Below are 22,110 nucleotides of genomic sequence, written 5' to 3' on the forward strand. Positions count from 1 at the left end.
GGTCTCCATAGTTCTACAGAGAAGAGTTTTATATGAAATAAATAGTCTATGCTGCTGCTGATTTTCCTGATTGATTTACACTCGCACCATCAGTGGAGTGTAAAATGACAAAAGTATCAAAATTATTCAAGAAGATCCAAGATGATGTCCCCAAATATGTTGTCTTGTCAAACCAACAGTGCAAATAACTAAAGATAATCTCTTTACAGTGATACAGAAAGAATAAAGGCATCACATTTGAGTTGAAGATGGATTTTCTGTCAGTCAAACAATCAACCACTTGTTGCATCTAATCCTTGTTTGTAATCGTGTAAGAAATGAAACTGAACGCAATCAGAATCCCTGAAACAATGATAACATGTTAATATGATAATGTTCATATGATACAAATCCGTTTTTGAAGTGATTCTGTGTCCGCATTGCTGAGGGACGATACTGTTGCAGTTTGCTGCCTTTAACTCAAAGACATTGTTGCCCCCCCCTCTCTCCCTCCTCTCCTCATCCCCTTGTTCCCTCCCTTTCTCAGTGCACTTTTTTTCCTTGACCTCTCCTAACGGAAAAGCAGGAACAAATACACATGTCACATCAGTTCATGGAGATCCCAATTGTTTTTACCCAGTATGCACCTCTGAGAGGTCCATGGGCTGCCTGCGTTTTCTCAGCATGGCTTCACATAAGCAAACGCAGCCCCAAACCTCACACACAATGCCGAACACGCACTCCGATGCGTAGACTCGTACATTGTGCGTGAACATCTCGTTTCTGTGTATTCACTCCCACACACTGTTTTCTGTCTAAATCTCACCACATGTTATTCAGTCCAAACTGGACCATCAACAAACAGTACAATATGGCTCACCAGGAGGCCCCTTAGAGACCTGTTTCATAATTTGGGCTGCGCCGTCTATTGTATTGGCCTCCTTTGATAAATTTACCTCCAACTGATACAATGCGGCAGTCTTTTTGTTAGAGGAAGACAATTGCTTGTACGGCGAAGGTCCAGGGCCTTAATGAAGTGCTAAAGCTATCGGGCACAAAGGTCGTTTTTGCTCTTAACGTTAGATGACAGCTAACGGAGCAGACAACACTGTGAAAGGACGGAGCCCAAGTTCATATGGTGATATCATTACTGTATTGTTCTGAGAAATATGTGTGGAAACCGGTACAGCGTAACATTATTATTTTTTTAAATCGAGTTTGAAACAGCCATTGATGAGTCACAGTGAGAGACTAACGGAAGAAAACAATACGTTGAGGTTTGAATAGGTTGTTAGTTTCAGACCAGTAATGTGAGGCAGGATCCTGACCTTCCCGTGCTTCTCCTCATGCCAGAGATGGTAAGATGGGGGGGCTATTTGCTCAATTAAATACATATAATACATATTTGTTTCATACAAGACGTGTTCCTAGAGAGTAAAGCACAGGCTCCATTCAGGGGTCACCGGTATCGGCTTAGATCGACCCTTTCATTCCTCCCAGTCTGTGCTCCCTCCCCTTTCCGTGCTCTGGCTGCTCTGCTCTTTATTTTCAAGTTAAAAGCAGCGCTCTTGACACCCGTGACTTGTGTTGGCAAAATACAAAATAAGATCAATTGGGTGTACTTATTTTTTTGTTCTTCAAATGTATTCTGTTATAAATGCATTTGCAGCTTTTAACAGTATTTAAAGACCGCTGTTTAGCATGGATCCTTTTTGAAAACTACAATTGTGTGGATTACAAACACAGCTATGGTTTCTAATCCAGTGTTCAACTTGGAAAGCCTTGAAATGTTTGCCTGAAAGGTGAGCCTCAACTGAAGATGATATCACTCGGGTAGAATAACCTTATATTATTCCTTTAATAGCAAGGGTGCACAGTCTTTTTTTATGGTATAGTGTCGGGGGACAGGTTGAGGGGGGGCCTCATGATGTTGGGACAGATGGCATTTAGCTCTAGCTGTGCCGAGCTCAGTGGGACCCGAAGCTTAAGAGGTTAGGCCTGTCAAAACCACTCTGTTCATTCACTGCCTAACAAAGTGTGGACTGTCAGCCTGTTCCGTTTAATAAACTTTAGATTTTTCTTTTGTCAACGCCTGAGCAACACTTTGCAACTCGATGACCCGAATGTCCCATCGTGCACCGAGGCTCAATGGGAAAGATTGCAGTTTGGACATAAGTCTGATTTCTCTATGTTAAACTGAACTGAAATAGCCGAGAGTGTTTCGTTAATTAAATACAGGGAGGTTGTGTCAAGAGGCTTTCCGCAAGCTTTATGCACGAGTCTGATGAATATGTTAACATAATACATGTTTTTGTTAGAGTCCAGTATTACCTGATTGTGAAAAAACACCCAGCAGAACAACAAATGTCAGCATAAAACATATAATGCACTTTGGGCATTTCTCCTTCCATAGTTAACACTGTAGATGTGGCGTAGAAACGTAGAAAAGAAAGAGGATAACATTAAAAAAGAGGTAACTCATTGGAACTGTGCCCAGTTGTTTTGCTTATATATTTGTAGTAACCCCGAGTCCTCTTCGATGCCCCATATTCAGCATTTATACTGCCAGACTCTAAATCAAGTAACATACAATCAGTTTGGACGCATCGTATTTCACCACAAGAGGGAGACACACTGTACAGGACTACGCTGCTAATCTGCAATCAAAATGCCTAAAACAAGACAAATCCATAAATGTATCAGAATAACATCAATTGTCGTGTGATCATGAGGATTGTTTTGAGTAAATATGTTTTCATTTTTGCCATCTCGCCTCTCTCTGCCCTTTCTCTCCCCCTTCTGTGAATTTCTTTCAGTGCTTGTTGGGGTCAAAGGCTGAAGGCTGGTGAGTGGTGACCTTAGGGAGAGGCCTGGGTGCGATCTGACCCCTGAGTGGATGTGCGGGCTGACTCTGGAGGATGCAGCGCAACAAAGGGCGGCACGTGCCTCGTCGTCGTCACCATGGTAACATAGGACCTTTTTGGAACGGTAGGGGGGAGGGCGAGGTCAAAGCTTAGTCATTATTCTGATCGGTGTTAACCGTCTGCTGCCAATTTGGTTTTACAAATATAACAACGTGCCCATCAAAGAACAGGGGGCGTGTGTGTGTGTGTGTGTGTGCGTGTGTTTTCTGCCTTGCGGGGAAATAAATCAGATTACACAGTCATATGGAAGGGATCCACATATTTTTTTGGGCCAAAATACATGTCCCCATTACGTAAACCTTTACAATTTAAGGTGAGGACTTGGTTAATGTTAAGGGTTATCTCCAGATAAGAAATCTCCAAGAAAGTGATGTAAATGTTATATCCCCAAAAGTGAAGAATCTAAGGGCTGACTGGGTAATCTCTGCAGGCAACTGTGATGGTGCTTTAAATTCTCACAATGACCTGGAGAGATTCTGCAGTTGCCTTTTATAACTTGAAAACACGATAATATAAACCTTTAAAGATTGTCTACTTTTCGTCACAAACCATATAATGAAAGGTGTTTTTCCTTTTCTGCGACCTGTAAGCAGGAGGCCAAATTGTTTACCAAAGTGGGCTCAAAAACGTCTGCCGATGTGAAATGGTGATCAAAGAGGATTTCACGCTTTATCTTAAGGTAATGATCATTTCACGACTGAAGAGATGTCGCCCTGACACACTTCAGCTTAATCTGGTCACACCTCACTTTTGCAAGTAAACAACACAGCGCGGTACCTGCCATTGCTCGGTGGCTTCCATGTAAAGTGATATTTGACACATCTGCATTTTTGTCCTTCACTGCTGCTATCAATCCTTTACCCTCCTCCACTCTTCCTGTCTCATCCCCTTCTCCTCGTGTTCTGCTGAGTTTTGGTGAAATCTCAGCTGGCAACTGTGAGTCGTTCACTAGCTGCTCTCACAATGGCCTCTGGGATTATGCTAAACACAGCGCCTCGGCTCTCTCCCCATCGACCGGCATCAGCGACGCCCTTTGGAGCACACAGGAAAGAGATGGAGGGCTCTCAATGAAGATGTCACTGCAATTACACAAGTGCGTTTCACAGGCACCCTCTCTGTCTGCTCTTTCTCCTATCGCATCCCCCTTTTCCCACTTTTTTTTTTACATTTCTTTTAGACAGTCTTTTGAAGTGCAGCCTCATCTCTTGCAGCTCTTTCATAATGCATGCCCACTTTGAATTTGCATGAATTCACTTTCCAGATGCTTCTGCTGCCATCTTAACTTACAATGATGTGTACTGTTGCTATTGAATCCTCGCTGCACGGACAGAATAATGTTGGCTTGCTTTTATATTTGAATCGCTCATCTTACCCATTAATAGATGTTGCAGAGGATCAAAATGTGTTGTGATTTGTTCCGCCTTTTTTTTCCCCTTGCGCTAGAGGAAAAACTCTCCGATGCGGATGATACTGCATCAGGAACTGATTGGCTGATGCTCAAATGTCAACAGTACCTGATGCATTGCCTTCAGCATCGCAAGAAGCATCTGAATCTGATGTTATGAAAAATGTACCCACGCGTGTATGCGCACTCTGTGTGTTGGGACAACCACACCTGTGTGATTTGCAAACATGCCTTTCTCATTTGGTTTCCAGTGAAGAACAGGACTGAGGGGAATATGCTTTCATCTTCTCTTTCATCAGTCTTGGACACCATCTTCTATTAATCTTGCAAAAAAAATACTTTGAGTAATCAAGGTCTTTACTTCAATGTCTCTGGTGAATATGTTATCTAAATAGCTTTCTAAATAAAATAAACTTTCAGTGAAGAGTCAAGCATTTGCCCAATTATTTCTTGTTCTTGGTCATCCTTGTTTGAACAAATGATGTATTATCATATTCTGTGGTTTATTCTTGTGCCATAATTCTCTTATTGTGAGCAGACCTCAATATCTGTACTAGGACCAAAACCGTACTCTTAAATTTAACCCGGTAGATGGACTAGTATAAGTTTACTTATAAGTTACTCCCGTTCACGATTGAGTACTAGAGTTGTGAAGTGCTAGAAAATAATCCCAGCTCTGCCAGAAAAAAAGGCTCAAGTTTAACTTTGTACCTTGAGGGTATCGCACCGTGCAGAATCTCTCTGCAGTCCTTGCTGTCATCCACACCCTGTGAGGAAAGGTCACAAGGCCAACATTACAAGAGGCGGTGCCAAGTCCATTTCTATCCACTTGTATCAGCAAGCAGTTGGCACACACACATTCCTTGTGCACACACAAACACACAATAAGTTGCTGTCTCTTCACCCATGGGAAATCCAGGAAGCCGTGCCAATTCCAGCAGATGTTCCTGAAGCACAGGCATCTTGTAAACACTTAAATGTATTCAAGGCTAATGCAGTGGTTGCTTCCAGACATCTTCAAAACCAAATTTTACTTTAGCACTTGCTGCACACACATACTGATATATTGCCAACTGCATGTATGCATGTTACAGCCCCCAAAGTCATGGAGGCTCTTACAGAAATGGTGTGAGCCTATTAAAACTAAACGCGGTATTGCCCCAGATTTTGTCTTAGTAAACTACTGAAATCCTACTAAAATGAAGACTACATCAACTCAAACACTTTACGGTCCTGTTAAAAGTATACACTGGTACAATAAATGCAAACATTTTATCAAAGCTCAATTGAATGATATATAATGTAGTCTAATACATTATAGGTTAAATGTTGAATGCATGGAAGCCAGGCATATGTGGTAACCTTATCTCAGTTTACTTTGGTGTATTTTTATGGGAATTTTGTCTTGTGCCGCAATATAAAGAACAAGGCAAGTTTTTCCTTAGATAGCGGTGTTTTATTCTGTTTACCTTTATTTAATAACTAGTCATCAGTCTATAGAGGGAGCCACTGCAGGCAGCTGATCGGTGAGAGAGGAACCCGCAGCTCAACCTGCCCGGTACACCGCCCCCAGCATATCATACCAAACGAGCCGCATGTTCATCACAACTGCTGCTTGCACTCCGACAACGAGCTGACATCCACTGCACCGTTTGCATTCAAACGCCAGTCTGCTGCGTGAGCATTCTCGGATTGCGACCGAACACACAAACCAGGGACGTTTTTCTTCCGCGCGTCAGGAGGGTTGGAGATCCGCAGGTAGATTTGCAGGTACGTCTCCAAGGCACCACGGGGTGACAAAGCTACCGTACACGCATAATGCCCTGATTCCATTACAATGAAAGCCTCTCAACGAGTGTGGATATTGAAACAAGTTTTTTTTCAAAAAGTATTTTTTTTAAATTTAATGCTCGCTTGTTCTGACGGAATTAACCAACAAGTGTATTTTGAAACAAGGCACGCGGTGAAAATGGCACAACGTTGTACCGTGCAGATTGGGAAACATGTTTTGTGCAAATACAAAAGTTTAATCAACATGAGCTCTGCATGGCTGATTAAGTCGTCCATTTTCCCGACACTGACTGACACGGGAGGGCATGTTTACGCACGATCTTTACGCGCATTACGCACTAATCCTTTTGGAGAAAAAATAGCTGAAAAACACTTCACTTAGTCGAAGTCGCAGATTTGGCTGGAGCAGTGCCAATATAAACATCACGCCAGCAGCGGGAGATGTTGGGACTCGTTAAGCAATGCCATCCATGATGTAATAGCTGGTATTAAAACCTGAAGGCTTGTCGAGCGCAAAAAATGATCTTGCACGCTCTATCCTCCTCATCTCATCTTGTTACAGTGCTGCTCCGACGCTCGGGCGACATGCTGGGGATCTGCGTGTGTCTTTGTGCGGTTTTCACACACGTCGTCTCTCAGGAGGCTGAGGAGCCGGTCTCATACACAGTAAGTGAGATCTGATTGATCGCTCAGTGTTTTACGCAACCCGGCAATGTGGTGATGCTGTGTGCTGAGGGAGAGCTCCGGATTCAAGCGTTTACTGTTTGTTTTTTTCTCCATATGATGTTGACACACATGAAAGGACACTCGATCATGTCGGTAATCGTTAATTGCCCTTCACAGTGCACAGAAGGGTATGAGTATGACACGGTCAGAGAGCAGTGCAGAGGTGAGACATTTTAAGTATTGTTTTTCACATATCTGTGCAGCTTAATTGTGCATTTTTCGTGTATTTTCAATATACGTTGTTTCTTAAAGAAAATTGAATAATTCAACCAAAGAAAATATCATCATATCTGATGTATTTCTTTCCGCCTGTCTTACTGTTTGGCCTGTCAGACATCGACGAGTGTGCCTTGTTAGACGATGCGTGCAAAGGAGGGATGCAGTGCATCAACCACTTCGGTGGATACCTCTGCCTCCCCAAGAACGCCGTCATCTACATCAGCAAGGAGGGCGAGCAGGGGCCGCTGCCGGAATCCATCCCTCCCGGGGTCGCCCCCGTCCCTCCTGTCCCCGCTGTCCCTGCTGTCCCCCCGAACCAGCCTCGGTTTCCATGGTCTGCAGGGGTCTCTCAACCCGGCCGGACCGTCCTCTGTGCACCTGGATACACTGCAGATGAGCAGAACCTCTGCAGAGGTAAGGTCCTCTGACCAGGTGGTACTGCTTCCCCTCTCCGTATCATCAAAGTAACTTGCAAAAAATACCCTTTCATTTTTTACAGCTTTATGCTTTAAGAAACAGAGACGGATCCTCTTATCTCAGCACCGGTGTTGACAAGCTCCCCAGGAGAGAAATCAGAGTCTGTCAGCGGGAGAGGAGGTGTAGCAACCACATTTGTTAGAAGTGCAAAAGGGAATTCGGCCACACTCTCTCCATGAACAAAAAGATGTGTGTTACTTTATTTTTCCAAAAAGTGAATGGTTTGATTCTAGGCGTTCACAAGACCGACTGCGCCCTGAAAATATGGTTGCACTTATTTCGTAACTGTTTTTTTTTACCACAGTATGGTAGCGGATTTAAAGGTGCCACATATAAGATGTATCTGCCTACATGCTACAAACAGATAGGGGGCAGCATTTCCCTTCTGGGTCCATTCAATCTAAAGTCACAGTCTTCAGTTATAAAAGCAAACTACTATCTTACATCAGGGCAAGAATAATTTAACCAAACTGCGGAGACTCTGAGAGACCCCCAGAACAAGATTTTTATCTCAGATTCTTTACTCGTGGAGTCTGTCTTTGGTTCACATTAGCCACCTTTAGGTTTACTGTGCCAACAACCGGGTTCCCTAGTAGTTTATTCGTTATATGCAATCTCAAAGTGGTGGACATTACAAAATGACTGACACTCCTGGCAAGCGGTTTGCTTCAGTGACTCACAACATGCAGTTGTCTTTAATAATGTGAGTTCAATGTGTTGAACTGAAATGGACACGTTGCACCTTAAAATGTCAATTTTGAGAAGTGCTTCTGAATATCAGTACCGTGCTTTAATTACACTCAGCCAGATGCAGTGCTGCTGGATGGAAGAATGTGTCTCGATATGTCTCTAGCAGGGCCAAGCAGGTATTTGATAATTGCTCGCTAACGACTTTAGAGCCTCAATAAGCAGAGCTCCAAAAGTGAACTGTTCATCCATCTGTCTGACAGTCATCAACAGCCAAACCATGCGTAGCTGCCAGATGTGTTGCAAGCCCTCTCAGCTGCGATGTCATGTTTTATAAACTCTGTTTTTGGCCGGAGTTCAGCTTCTTCTTAAAAATGCCAGACACTATTCTTGTCGTGAGGGTTGAGGTCCTCTGCTTTTATGCCGTTATCATATCGTGGTGAGCTCTGTGCTCACAAATAGCCTGTATCCCCTCAGTGGAGATTCCCTGGGCCGTGACCAGCTCCAGATTCTGGTAGCTGCTGAAGATTATGTGGGTGTGATTTTGAGTTTGGGCGAGACTCTTTGATCCTTACAAAAGGGGAGTGGATTGAAGATTCATCCTTTGTCTCCTCAACACACACACACACGCACACACACACCAGTGTTCTTCACTGCTTTGTGCCTGAGTTTCATGGCTGCACTTGAGAGAAGAGAGAGAGAGAGAATCTGAGATCACTCGTGACCTGTTTTAGCTTTTACCTTGCCATCTGTATTGGCCTGTCAGAGATCGTGATGGTGAGCGTGCACATGTGTGGTGTTAGCTGTTTAAACGTAATTTAAGGTAAAGTGCATTGGCGTAAATTTCATGTGTTCAGTGGTTTGCCAGTAGTGGTGAGTGGTTGTGGCTTGTGGTCAGAAAGCTGCAGTGAAAGTGACAAATTTGATTGTACACTTGGGGCAAATATATATGTGAGGTGCTTTATATGTTTCTCTGAATTGGAACCCAATTAAGTTTTATTAGAGTGTAAAACATGGCAGCATATCAGCAGCTAAAGTAACCACATAAGAGAGCTGGCTCGGTTATAATACTTATTCATTTGCTGGCATGTCGTTTCAGTGCATGGGCTGAACAATGATGATGGCTGTTGCTGTCAGCGTTATTGCTTTGAAATTACTGGAGTTTTAACTGGAAGGCGTCTCGTGCCGTCTCTTGGGCGAACGTTTCTGTTGCTGGAGTGATATAATCTTTGTTTACTTCAGTTTCTGGTTTCTCTGTCATTAACTTGCTACAATGAGCCAATTGTTCTCGGACACAGAATTGTCTTTTCTCTTTTTTTTTTTTTTTTCGCTCCACAGTGCCTGTTTTGCACAGCTACGTATCTTGCTAGCGAAGGAATTCCCATTAACTTTGGAAAGGGGGGAAACCTCAGTGTATCAAATAACGCTTACCTCAGGCTCCTCCACTGCTAACTCACCACTCTGTGGAGTGTCGAGTCAGGTGGAGGAAAGGGCAGCGTGAAAGGCCGACTCTGACTGAATAACCACAGAAGGTCCAGGGAACTGACCCAGCCTGGTTGGACCAGTGTCATGGGTTGTCCTAATGCTGAGTTGCTTTGTTGATTTACTGCTGAGTGCGTGGCAAATAGTGGAGAGATCATCCAGATGCCTCGGAAAAAAAATTCAGCCAAATTTCCAAAGCTCTGCGTAAAAAAACAGTTTCTCTTCAGTTTTCTCTCGCAGTATTCGTTACGCTGATTAAAAGCCAAAAACAATCCACAAATTAGAAAATACACTTAAACACGACATTTTGCTCTTGAATAAACTTGTGATGTTTGCTCTCTTTCTGAAAATAGCCGAGCTTGTTCCTCGGCTCTGAGGGAGAACCTGAGCCTAAGTGTGTGTTGTTCCAGTCACACATCAGAGAAGCGGGCGCCCCCCCCCCATCCCACTCCCTCCACCACCTCCCTCCCCACCTTTGCTGTTTTTGTGACAGCTTAACGATGCCTCACATATCCATGACCTCGCCCCACCCTCCAAACACACACACTCATACTTACTGAGTTTACCATCGGGAGATGCCTTCAAGTGACTTGTTGTAGTCTTGGGTGTGCGTATTAAGTCTTATTTACTGCAGAGTGTGAGATCACTTCCTCCTTGAAATGAAGGTTGTCCATCAAACGTGGTCGAAACAGTCGTTAAATCTAAGGAAAATAAGGAAAGCAGATATTTTATGATCCTCATTTACAGTTGGACATTGTTTGTGCTCATAACTGTGCATTCATGGCTTCAGGGATATTACTGTGGCCTGAGTGAATGATGCACAGCGTGATTTACAAGTTCTGAGTTTACTTTTATGTCCCGTCTCAATGACATACTACTACTGTGCTGCAGTTTTGGGATATGAAAGGCAATGCTGCTCCTGTTTACCCGTCTGGTTTCCTGAGGCGGTGCAGGCCACGTTACCGCCGTCACGCCGCGCCGATGTCGGCTGCGTCCCGGAAGCGCTCTACCTGCAGTGGCTGGAAATCTTTCCCAGCTATGTTCTATTAAGGCCGGTAATCCCTGTGTGACAGGGAACTTGTGTACTTTTCCGAACCCGGCAGAGTGCATGCAATAACATTTTTCCACACAGATGCAATGCACTCGGGAGGAATATCTCCGGAATGTCGGGGGCTTTTTTTTCCGTTTGCTCCCATCTTTTGTAATGGTAGGAATTACTCACCACCTTTGACAGATAAGCGTCGGATCGATGTACGAGGAGCAGGAATGCAGAGAGCAGAACAGGCAGAGAAAGCACAACGTGACAGCGCTGCACGATTTGACCTTTGGCGTTTATACTTTACAGCTCGTTGTCATTTAACGCTGACTTTTACACTCGAAGAAACAAGCCCTGGCCACTCGGTCTTTGCTCATCCACCAGCAATGTAAAAAGGATGTGTGGATATGCGCCGAGCAATTATGTTTTTTTTTTCAAGAAATTTCTTCTGATGTTATCCTTTCAGTATTTGTTTCTTCCAAACATCCATCAACGACAAGCCACGCAGACGTTGGAGGAGGCAGGCTGCAACAATGTGAATGTGAATGTGGTACAGGACGTTAAATCAAACCACTTTGCTACGCTGTTGTTGAGGAAGTGTGATCAAGGACAAGCGCACCCACTTTGTTTAGGGTTACTCAAACCAAGAAGACACCTGAGGCGCACCTTTGTACCTGTTGAACCCTCCTATTACCAGCTAAGCTCTTGTCTTCCACCTGCTCTCAGACCGATCGTTTGCCCCGTCCTGCGTCTAATATGTGATCGTCCTGGTGCCCTACAGTGTGATTTCACGCCACAACTCTGTCATGCTGCAGTTTTAGCTGTAACAACTGACGTTGGATGTTTGAGCCCCACCCCTGTGTTTCAACGGGTCAACATCATCTTCTCTGCCAGAGAAGACTTTTCACACTGAGTATCATCCAGCAGGCAGCGCCTCTGTAGGCCTGTGTGATGTTGCTATGCAGGATGCTCGTGCAGAGAGGGGCCGCAAGAGGCGGTGGGGAGGTGGGGGCAGCTTTGCCGTGCCTCATCAGCGTAAGTGCTTAACGTTGTTGTTATTAGTCTCCCCGAGGTCGAAGCCCGTCCACCGGCCAGCTGCTTCCTCCTGTGATGTGCTCACACGTTCACACGTGTTGCTCTTTCCCTTCGGCCCGTGATGGAAAGGGACACGGGGCTGCTTTAGATCACCGCTGCGCTCAGCTGGCTGACACCTGGATGTGTTCGCAGGGTTTTGTGTTACTCACACGGTTTCCCTTTCGCTGCTTGTTTTCGGGCCTTTTTACTGCCTCCGTATCTTCAGGTTTCACCCCTTCCGGGCCGCGAATGTGGTCCAGACGCCGTGAATGGGAGGCGGGCAGAGTGATTGATTGTCTTCACACAGCAGAGCTTGTGAACACTTCTGAAAAAATAGCTAGTAAAAAAAAAATATATATATATATATTTCGCAGAGTAACAGGAAAGATCATTATCAGTCAGGAATGCGGCCGGCACACCGGACGGATTTTCAAGAATGTCAAATCGCTGCCCGACATTAAGAAGAGTTTTGGAGCAAACTCACAAATCAGTTAGTAAGTGTCAGTACGACTAAAACTCCTCTTCCTCCTGAGTAATGACAGCGATGAGAGGGGAATCTTGGGAGTGGTACAAAAGAAAAAGACCATGGAAATATTTCATGCTTTAATACAGATGGAAATACACGGAATATAAGGTTAAAGTGTCTTGAATTCTTTGATTTGTTATCTGCTCTGTGTTTGAACTTGCTTTGAAAGGGAAACACCACCACTCCCACTTTGTCCCGAGGTCTTGTTCGAGCCGGTGATAGATAGCTCCATTTCACACTGCAATGCGGAGAGAATTACACACAATTGAAAAGATGTGCGTGTTGCGTTTGCCCAGGAGGGCTGATTCTAAAGTTGAGCAAAATCAAACACTCTGGTGGCTGTTGTATGACATGCTAATAAATTTCATGTTGTGAAATTTCACGGGCTATTAGCATTGCACATCTTGCCCCCCTGCTTCCAGAAGATTGAATTATCCAATAATCAGAGGGAAACAGAGATGCTGTCCAACAGCAGGACGGCTCCAACTGTTCTTTGGAAAAGCTCCTGCTTTCCATTGCAGTGGTTTAGTGAAAACAAGACTAAAAGCTCTCAAGTGATAATTACAACAAGCCCTATCATGTCGGTTTGAATCTGGAGCAAATAACACATTGTTCTGAATTCTGGCCAAACTAATTTTGAGTCCCCGTTTTGGACAGATAGGCGGTTTCTTTTGGGTTTCTTCGTTCGCACACAGTAAGACAGCGCACATCACTGCCTACTGCATTGCTCGATTCTGTTAAACATTGCAAAAGGCCATTTAATGTTCGAACACCTCAAACGGGACCTTTTGATGCGCACACACACACACTCGTCCAGTACACACACTTTCACATTCTTTGAGCTGCTGCCATCCCCGCTACTCCCTCAACTCCCACGAGGCATTTAGAATTAATCTCGCTGAAAAGCAAGGAGTTTTTAACTCTGACATCACATTCGCACACACGACCATAAATCTAGCTTCAAATCTGAAAAAGCAAAAAAGACCTCCACCCTTTGCTCCTCATTCTTTCCATCCACATCTTCCACTGTGCTGCTGGACAGCCTTATCTTTCCCTGTGATGTTACAGCAGGCCCGCTATTAGAGGAAACTTGTAAGCTGTGTTGAATAAATTCTGGACAGAAAAAAAAATCTGACCTCAGAGAACAGTCGTTTCTCCCCACACGCAACACATCATCACATTTGATGGCAAAATCTGTTTTCCTGTGTAAAGTATATGGACTGTACTGAATGTGGTGAGCCGTGGAGGCTTTATGGGACCTTAGCGCCAGCCAGTGTGGGATACCCTTTCCCCCCACCTACACACACACACACACACATACACACTTGTATGAACACACACAAACTTCAGTAGAACTTTGTGTTGGCAGCGTCTTAAAGGTTTAGTGACAAAGTAGCAGTAACCACTAGATATTCCCGTGAATGAACTTTTGGATCACATTCAGCACATCTGCTTTCATTTAGCGCCCTCCAAGCTTTCTTAGAGGGGTTGAGAGGATGACTCTGTATTTTCCGTGCATGTGCAGTTGCAGTCGGTTTCTACACCCGATGTAGGACAGTGTTGGAACTTGATCCAGCCGCAGATGTCCGCCCTGCAAAAGCAACACCTTGTCTGATACTCACAAACCCGCAGGTACTCTGTGGCATGAATGTTGTCAGGCTCATGCCAGGACATTTAGGCTTTAATCCTTCCAAGGGCACCTGATGTAATTGTGTTTGCCAACAGTGTCCCAAAGTCAAAGCAAATGCTTCTCTCAGTACACTGATTCGTAGCCCACGTTTGGAAGACACATGTGGACCAGCTCTCGCTAAAAGTTGGTTGAGAATTAAGTCTGACCAAAGATGGATGTGCCACATGCAATTGATCAAACGCTTGATCAAAATAAATGCTCACACCGATGCATTGCTCACTGTTTACGCAATAACAGCAGTGTGGAAATTAAAACAAACTTAAGTCAAATTAACAACCTTACCTGTTGAGAAAGCATCATTCTTTTAAGCCTCGGGCTGCCGACTGGTGTCGTAAAAGACGGGTTGGGAGTGAGCATGTGATGGACTTTAAATTCTGTGATTCTCCGGCCTTCTATTGCTGCCGTCAACATTCTGTATTGTTTTATGAAAAACCTGCCAAACTATGACGACCTTGAGACCCATCAACGTGTGTTTAGTGCTTACTAGCAAATGTTTGCAAGCTAACAAGCTAAACGCAGTCGTGTTAATATGTCAGATAAAGGTTGCCAAATAACTGTTGCTGTCACTCATGACAAAATCCATCACGCATCATGGCACCACGGTCGGCTTCTTGGCATCACGGAAGCACAAACACTACACACTTTATTCTATCAGGAATTAGGACTCTTAGGCGTGTGTTGTTTGACTATTTTGCCAGAAGGTAGGGCATTTCCAGTCTCAGTGAATCACCAAATACTTCCAGTAAGTAGGAGTTTCACAGGGATTTGATCCCGACTCAAACTATTTGTTGACGTTCATTCAAATTTAAATTGTTTAAAATAAGCCCTGCTTTTGTCCCTAATGTACTGAGTTGGTCTAATCACTGTGGTCCTGGAGAGTTGAGCACGTTTTAGCCCTCTACCCTTTTCCTTCCTTTAAGAAGCAAAGACGGCTTACCTTCTGTCCCTCTTTTTGTTTCACGCATTCTTCCCCAGCAAATCAAACCAATTTCCAACCCGGGTCCGGTCCCACTGGATGGTGGAGGCTGTTGCACCGTCGTTTAGGGCACTGGAGGTTCTCACAGTCATTTCCAGCTGACATTGAACCTGTCCAGGGGAATTAGAGAGAAGATCTTCATCTTGAACTCCAGCAGGGTTATGTTTGTCATAGGGTTATATAGTGAACATAGTTGAATACACACACAAGTACAGAAAGTATAAATAGAATATCAGTTTGAAGGAGCAAGTTAAGCCTGCATGCACTTATTTTTATGCTTTGATTGATACATTTTACCTGATTGATCGTTGCGATCATCATATGACCACAAGTCTCATATTCTTAGCTGCATTTATTGCATCTCCGCCATGCAGGAGTCTGTAAAGATAGCAAAGAGTTTAGGTTTTCCACTCAGGTTTTTCTCATGATATTGGGCTACTCACGTGTCAAATCGTAATGCAGCAGAACGCCTCCTTCTCTTTTGTGCGTGTGCGTATTTGAGGATAACTGCCTGTTTAAACTGATGCCCATTGGCTGTCTGCATATGATAAGCTGTGTCAGACCACCCAGGAGGACTGCTGGTGGGCCCACAGGGATGAAAGTTTACAGTATGGGGGGGATGATGGAAGATGGAAGAAAAAAAGGGAGCGAGGGCGGTGACAGTGAGCAGGCCGTTTTTTAAGAGCCTCTGGCTCCAAACAAACCAAAATTGAGAAAGTGGTCAAGATAAAAAGTAGAATATTTCCACTGCTGTGCCATTTGTTTTAGCCAAATGGGGATTTAACTTTTCTTCTAAAAGCGTAATAACAAATGTAACTTTTGGAAGTTTAACACTTTATCATCAACTCATTGTCCACTTTAACACTTTAGAAAGTAAAATTTGGGTTTGTATTTCAAAAATTAACATTTGTATTTAGTTGGTAATGAATGTGCAGAGCTTTGGATAGTTCTCGCTTCAGTGAAGATGGTTTGACTGTGAATAGTAAAATGTAGCATCCCGCCAGCAGGAGCGTTGTGTTTTTCAACTCATTTTACTCATTTTAGGTTTTTTAAGTTATTCATGATGCTTTGAGGGATAGAAAGTGTATCTTTGAGCTTTTGGGTTGATGAATGTCTGATGAGAGAGCGCAGAGGAAGATGATAAAACACATGACTTATCATTTGAGCTCTGCCTCGCTTTCACACACACACACACACACACACACACACACACACACACACACACACACACGCGATCCCCTTCAAAGAGCTGTCTTGTTAGCAGAAGATATGATCTGTGTTTTCCCCTTCACCCGGAGCAGCTGAATAAAAGCCCTCTCTCTTCAATCGCCCGCTCTGTGTGTGAACACGTGTGTTTATGCCCATGTGTGTGATGTGATGGTGTCAGCGATCACGCTTCTTTTTTTTTTACCCTCTGTTTGAAAGCAGTTCACACATCGCAGATCACAGAGCACATACAGTCCAGGCACGTTGCTCTGCTTCGTCTGCTTCATGTCCCTGCGTACAGCGGGCATTACCTTGGTCTAGCTTCCTCTCAGAGTCTGTGTTTGTGTGTTTATTGCAGACGTAGATGAATGTGCGACAGGCAGACACACTTGTGGTGCTGAACAGACGTGCTACAACACTAGAGGCTCCTACACCTGCCAGTGTCCTTCAGGCTTCCAGAAGAACGGAGACCACTGTGTAGGTGAGTGGTTTGCGCAAAACACACTCTCTTTTTGCGCTTAATCAAAACTGGTGTTGACCTTTCAATGTGGTTCCCTGACGTTTCTTCATCAGCTGTCTGAAAGAATTTGCTTCTCTGCGATCCTACTGCTCTGTTTTTTCCTGCAGACAGAGACGAGTGCGCCCTGACTCACTACTGCATGCATAGATGTGTGAACACACAGGGCTCTTACTACTGTGAGTGCAACGCAGGTCACAAGTTGGCCAGCAACAACCACAGCTGTGTTGGTAAGTCCCCCAAAGGCACGCGCACTTATGTGCTAACGTCGACAACATTGAATTGTAAAAACATTTTTCCTTCAGGGCTTTGTCTTTTAGTGGCAGCTTGTAATACATGTTGTGTTGCCGTTGTCAGGCTGACTTTCCATTGATCTGGAAACCTGTTATGAATAAAACAGTTAATAACAGAGGTTATAAGAAGGTAGACCTACCTAGTGATTAGTAGAGAGCCATTGATACTGGTTTAAAGCCCAAGTTGTGATGAACTAGAACTACCCTTACTAACTACAGCAATGTAAAACATCTGCTTTTGTTTTAGATGTAAATGAATGTGATGTGGAGAATCCCTGTCAGCAGCACTGCTACAACCTGATTGGCTCCTTCCTCTGCCAGTGTGAACAGGGCTATGAGCTGGCACAGGACACGGCCTCTTGTCAAGGTGAACACACATACACACACAAGTATAAACTGCACAACACAGACATGCGACTATCGATAAATGCGTGTTTGTGAACATGCACCACATTGCCAGTTTCCTGCATGCGCTGCCTTCTGCCGATGATCTAATGTATGTTTGTGTGTGTGTATATTTCCTGCACAGACATTGATGAATGCAGCTTCTCCAGCTACATGTGTCAGTATCAGTGCATTAACAGCCCAGGAAGTTACTCCTGTGAATGTCCAGAAGGATATCAGCTCCAGGGAAGCAGGGTGTGTCAAGGTACTGCAGTCAATCTTTTTTTTTATTGTTTCTTGCTTAATTTACCTGCCACTGTACTCAGGCAGGAATGAAAGACACTCTTAACAAAAACTGTCATGGAAAGAATTCAGAGGTTAGGCAAAATCAACACAACGACTTTGTGTTGCTTTGGAAAGCCACCTTAGAGAATGTCTATGCATGATGTTGGTTTCTTGAAGTGGATTTATTAGAAGCTGCAGCGCCCACTCAAAGGGCGAGCTGTTATTGCTTCCTCTCCCCCTCGGTCAGGTGCAGACTTTATAGAGAGGGCCATGACTCTGGCCGGTTGTGTCACATGGACCTGATGGTGATGAATCCAGGTTGCTGTGCCATAAATAGCCCTGTGGTTTGGGGAATGTTTGATGGGATTATTTTCCCGGAGCTGCAGGGACAGAGGTGCGCTTAGGCCTTTGCAGGGTTGCATCAGGGTCTTTCCTCCCATTACAGATCTGCAGGCGTTTCTACTTTCACCCCGATAGCTGCTGAAAAATGCAACGAAAAACACCAAAAAAAAACCTGTTTGCAAACGTAAACATCCCAAACTTTGACTCTGTTTTCACAGCACTCTGTCATGAAGAGTGTAGATTTTGTGTGTGTGTTTTGGTAGTTTGTGATAATAGCATTTTCATCCAGCTGTTTCTGCCAATTTTCTTGCCTATCACAAGACGTAAATGAGTGTGAGACGGGGACCCATAACTGCCACGACGATGAAATGTGCTGGAACTATTACGGAGGCTTCCGCTGCTATCCCAAGAATCCCTGTGAGCCGCCTTACACCAAAACCTCTGAGAAGTCAGTGAACATCATCCAGCACCTCAGTTTCAGGATCATCAGTGCAGCCAGCCAAACAAAGGTTGTTTAAATTGTTGTGCGTTTGCAGTCGCTGTATCTGCCGGTCTCAGGCAGAGTGCCAGGGTCTCCCACCGTCAATTGTCTACAAATACATGAGCATCCAGGCAGAGCGGACCGTACCAGCCGACATCTTCCAGATTCAGGCAACCAACATGTACGCCAACACACACAACACCTTCAGGGTCAAAGCTGGAAATGAGGCGGGAGAATTCCTTCTGCGGGTAAGTCAATGGGAATTGTTATTTTGTGGTTGCATGAAAAGCCAGGAGGAGGGTGTAACAGGATGTAATGGTAACTGGAAAAGCGCCATGATGCTGTCAAAATCTGCAGTTTCAAGCAAAACCCTAAAAGGGACCCACGTATTCACTCTGCTATCATCCTCCTGACTCCACTGGAAACAGTTGATAAACTGTCATTTTGTCAACATATGGCAACTGTCAAACAATAGTTACAATAAAGCACTTATGAGAACTTTTTGGAACTTTAAGGAAACATAATTAATAATCTACTGCCATGCTAACGGTTGTCAGGCCATTGCCTTGAGCTAAATGCTAATTTTGCTCACAATGACAATTCAAACTGATGAAGCAGGTTTATAATGCTCACCATCTTAGTTGAGATGCTAACTTTAACTTAACATGCTGTTAAAGAGAATAAGTCTTCCTGACGTATTTATGGATTATATATATTTTTTTCAGCGCTCCAGCAACGTGAGTGCTATGCTGGTGATGACAAAACCTCTGACAGGCCCGCGGGAGTACGTCGTGGACCTGGAGATGGTAACTCTCCATTTGACTATGAACTACCGCTCCAACTCACTGCTCCGACTCACCATCATAGTCGGGCCCTACGCCTTCTGAACGCCGAAATACCCAGCAGCCCGCATAGATCTGGTTCAGCAAACATATCAGTGTAACACAGCAGATGCTTGCACCAGCGTAACATTTTGTACATTTTCCTACAATGCAACATAAAACATGGGCTCCCCCAGACTCACACAGCAGTTCCAAGCGGCATGCTCATGACAGCGCAGCCGGTCCTGTAATGTGACCACTGGGCATCTTTTTCTCTTAAGGGGCTGGGAAGCACTGTAAAAAAGGCTTTTAGTGTCCTGAGGAATCACACACTTGTTTTTGACAACAGCACTAAACATTGCAATATTTATACTTTATATACTTTAAAGTTTACAACATTTATTTTTTATTTTTAAGTGCCCAAAGAAAACATACTAAAGATAATAAGAATGCTGGATGTAAGTTTTTTGCATTTTGCTGCTTTCATAGTAGAGAAAACAGTCGAAACAGAGCAGTGGCACTGAGGAAAAGAGGTAATGGATTTCTGATGCAGCTGTAGCTTCATTTATCTTTTTTCTTCCACACCAGCATTCCTTCATATAACCTGTGTATGCATCATTGAAGTACTCGGTTGTAAGAAAAAAAAAAGAAAAAAAACATATTTCCAGAGAAGCACAAAACAGTTCAGAAGTGCAAGTACAAGTAGATTTGTAGTCTTGTACATACCGAGGTAATCAATCGGTGTTTGCGTGTCTGAGTGTGTGTGATTGGATGCCTGTGTGCGTGCTAGCTTTGTTTCCGCCTCCAAGCAAGTGAACGTGTGAAAGACGGACTGGGAGTAAAGCGAATGAGTGAGAAAGAGCTCATTCTCTGCCCCCCCCCCTGGGTTTGATGGATGCGGTTGAGCTGTTTGTGTGTCCTTGTGATGCCATCCTCGCTGACCTCGGGTCACAAAGGGCTCGGGTCAACAATGCGCTTTAAACGAACAAAACTAAAAAAAAAAAGTGGAACCCGAGAACAGGCACAAGAAATGGCGCCTCTCGTAACAACACACCTCGGCCCATTGACCGCTCACTGCTGCCGGGGTGACAGCTGGGCTCTCTCATGTCGGCCCCCAGTCAAGAAGTCACACTGGCACCAGGCTGGCTTGCGTGATACACATAATTACAGTGCTTTGCTCTGTAGCTGGTTTCATGTGTGAAACCGAGGGATTATTAAAGTATTATTACAATGCCACCACACTTTTCGGCAGATTGAGAAGTCTTTCTCGACCTTGCTTTGCCTTTTCGTGACTCTGTAGACACACAGCACTGGAGGACTACGACCAAAAACAACATAGTCGCCACATCAGAGTGTATTCAGTTATCCGTCTTTTGTGTGGTTTCAGCAGCTACCATGTGCCTTAGAGGTAAACACAAAACATGTAACTCGGTTATATTTCATGCTGTCAAGACTTCCTTCACTGATATGCCTTAATGTTTTTCCCTTCTATTTAAAATATATATTTTTGTCATATCTATCTTATATTGTTTGTACTCTGAAGAGCAAAAGTTATATTGTTGAATAAAATATGATGGAAAAATGGGGCCAGGTTGTTGTGCGCTTCCTTCACATTCAACAGCTTGTGTGAACAACAAGTAAAAACACTTCACTCTTCCTGTACCAGAGGGAGCAACATCTAACTTCATATACAGTATGATGGAAAATGCTCTGGGGGAAAACATGAGGATGATTTCATCTGAATATAACAATGATAAATGAAACAAAGTTGATGCCCAAGCCATCATATCTATCTTGTTTAACGAGATCCACAGGGGATGTAGTGATATAGTATGTTGAGTCAATGTGTGCTGAGGGACAAATGTGGAGCCTGCACACACACGCAACGAATTTAGATGTGAAATTGCTTGGGAGGGGTTTTATGGTAAATTGTTACTCAATCATTCTGCTGTCTAGAGATTTAGTCAGGGCTGCATTGGGACGTGTAAGTTGATACACGATGTGTCATTGCTCCCCTAACCCCATCTTCAGCTTGCCGCTCATTGGAGTTCTGTGTTTTCGCCGGTCGCCGTGTGTGATTCAACCCCCCCAGCAGAAAACATTGCTCACTCACTTTTTTCCTGTGACTCAACGATGTGAGGAAATCCTTGAGAAGGGGAATATTTTTTGGTCCTTGTTCTTGGTAAAAAAATCCACTTGGGGTAAAGATAATCTCCCTGCATGTAGCTTAACGTTTTGATTGTCGATCAGCATTAGATTTTTTTTTTTAAACTAGACCTCAGTCAGAGTTGTTGGATGAAGATCACAGAGATGTAACAAAAGTAATGAAAGTTTAATATTTTGTTACCCTTTTTCTTGCCCCTGTTGTTATACCCTGTTTGGAATCAGATACATAAGTAGGCTGTTCATATCAAACAGTCATGTATTTACACAGTCGAATGTTCCAAAAAAGAAATGAATCAAGAAATTCAGTACATCCTCAAGGCAGCTACAGCTTTCCTGAATTTTATTCCAGTTAAAGAAGAACAGCAGTACATTTATTTTTACAAATGCACACCGTATTTAAGTACAGTTTGGTCCTAACTGGAACAGATAAGCCCATCAGGAGGCCCCAGGGAATGATGGGGCTTTCGGCTCTGGCTTAAGTCCAATGCACTGCTGCGTCAAAATTATGTTTTTATACAGGTTTTAACTGAACACATCATTTAGCATTATACTGCAATTGTGTGGGTTCTGCAGTGAATACAGTAAAAATAAACTGTTTTGAAAATAATTAAGTGACCACAAAA

General features: G+C 43.9%; 1 protein-coding gene across 1 annotated transcript; it reads left to right on the forward strand.

The window, feature by feature from the left end:
• The first annotated feature begins 5,833 nt into the window (after positions 1-5,833).
• Positions 5,834-20,907, forward strand: efemp1 (EGF-like fibulin extracellular matrix protein 1). Its single transcript, XM_040179281.2, has 11 exons — positions 5,834-6,078; positions 6,662-6,765; positions 6,943-6,988; positions 7,159-7,458; positions 16,557-16,679; positions 16,826-16,945; positions 17,256-17,375; positions 17,538-17,657; positions 18,341-18,467; positions 18,556-18,748; positions 19,226-20,907. Exons 2-11 carry the CDS (start codon positions 6,685-6,687, stop codon positions 19,385-19,387), a joined length of 1,392 nt encoding a protein of 463 aa, XP_040035215.1. The 5' UTR covers positions 5,834-6,078; positions 6,662-6,684; the 3' UTR covers positions 19,388-20,907.
• The last annotated feature ends 1,203 nt before the right edge of the window (positions 20,908-22,110 follow it).

Source organism: Gasterosteus aculeatus, chromosome 6, assembly GCF_964276395.1.
Source record: "Gasterosteus aculeatus chromosome 6, fGasAcu3.hap1.1, whole genome shotgun sequence".
NCBI lineage: Eukaryota > Metazoa > Chordata > Actinopteri > Perciformes > Gasterosteidae > Gasterosteus > Gasterosteus aculeatus.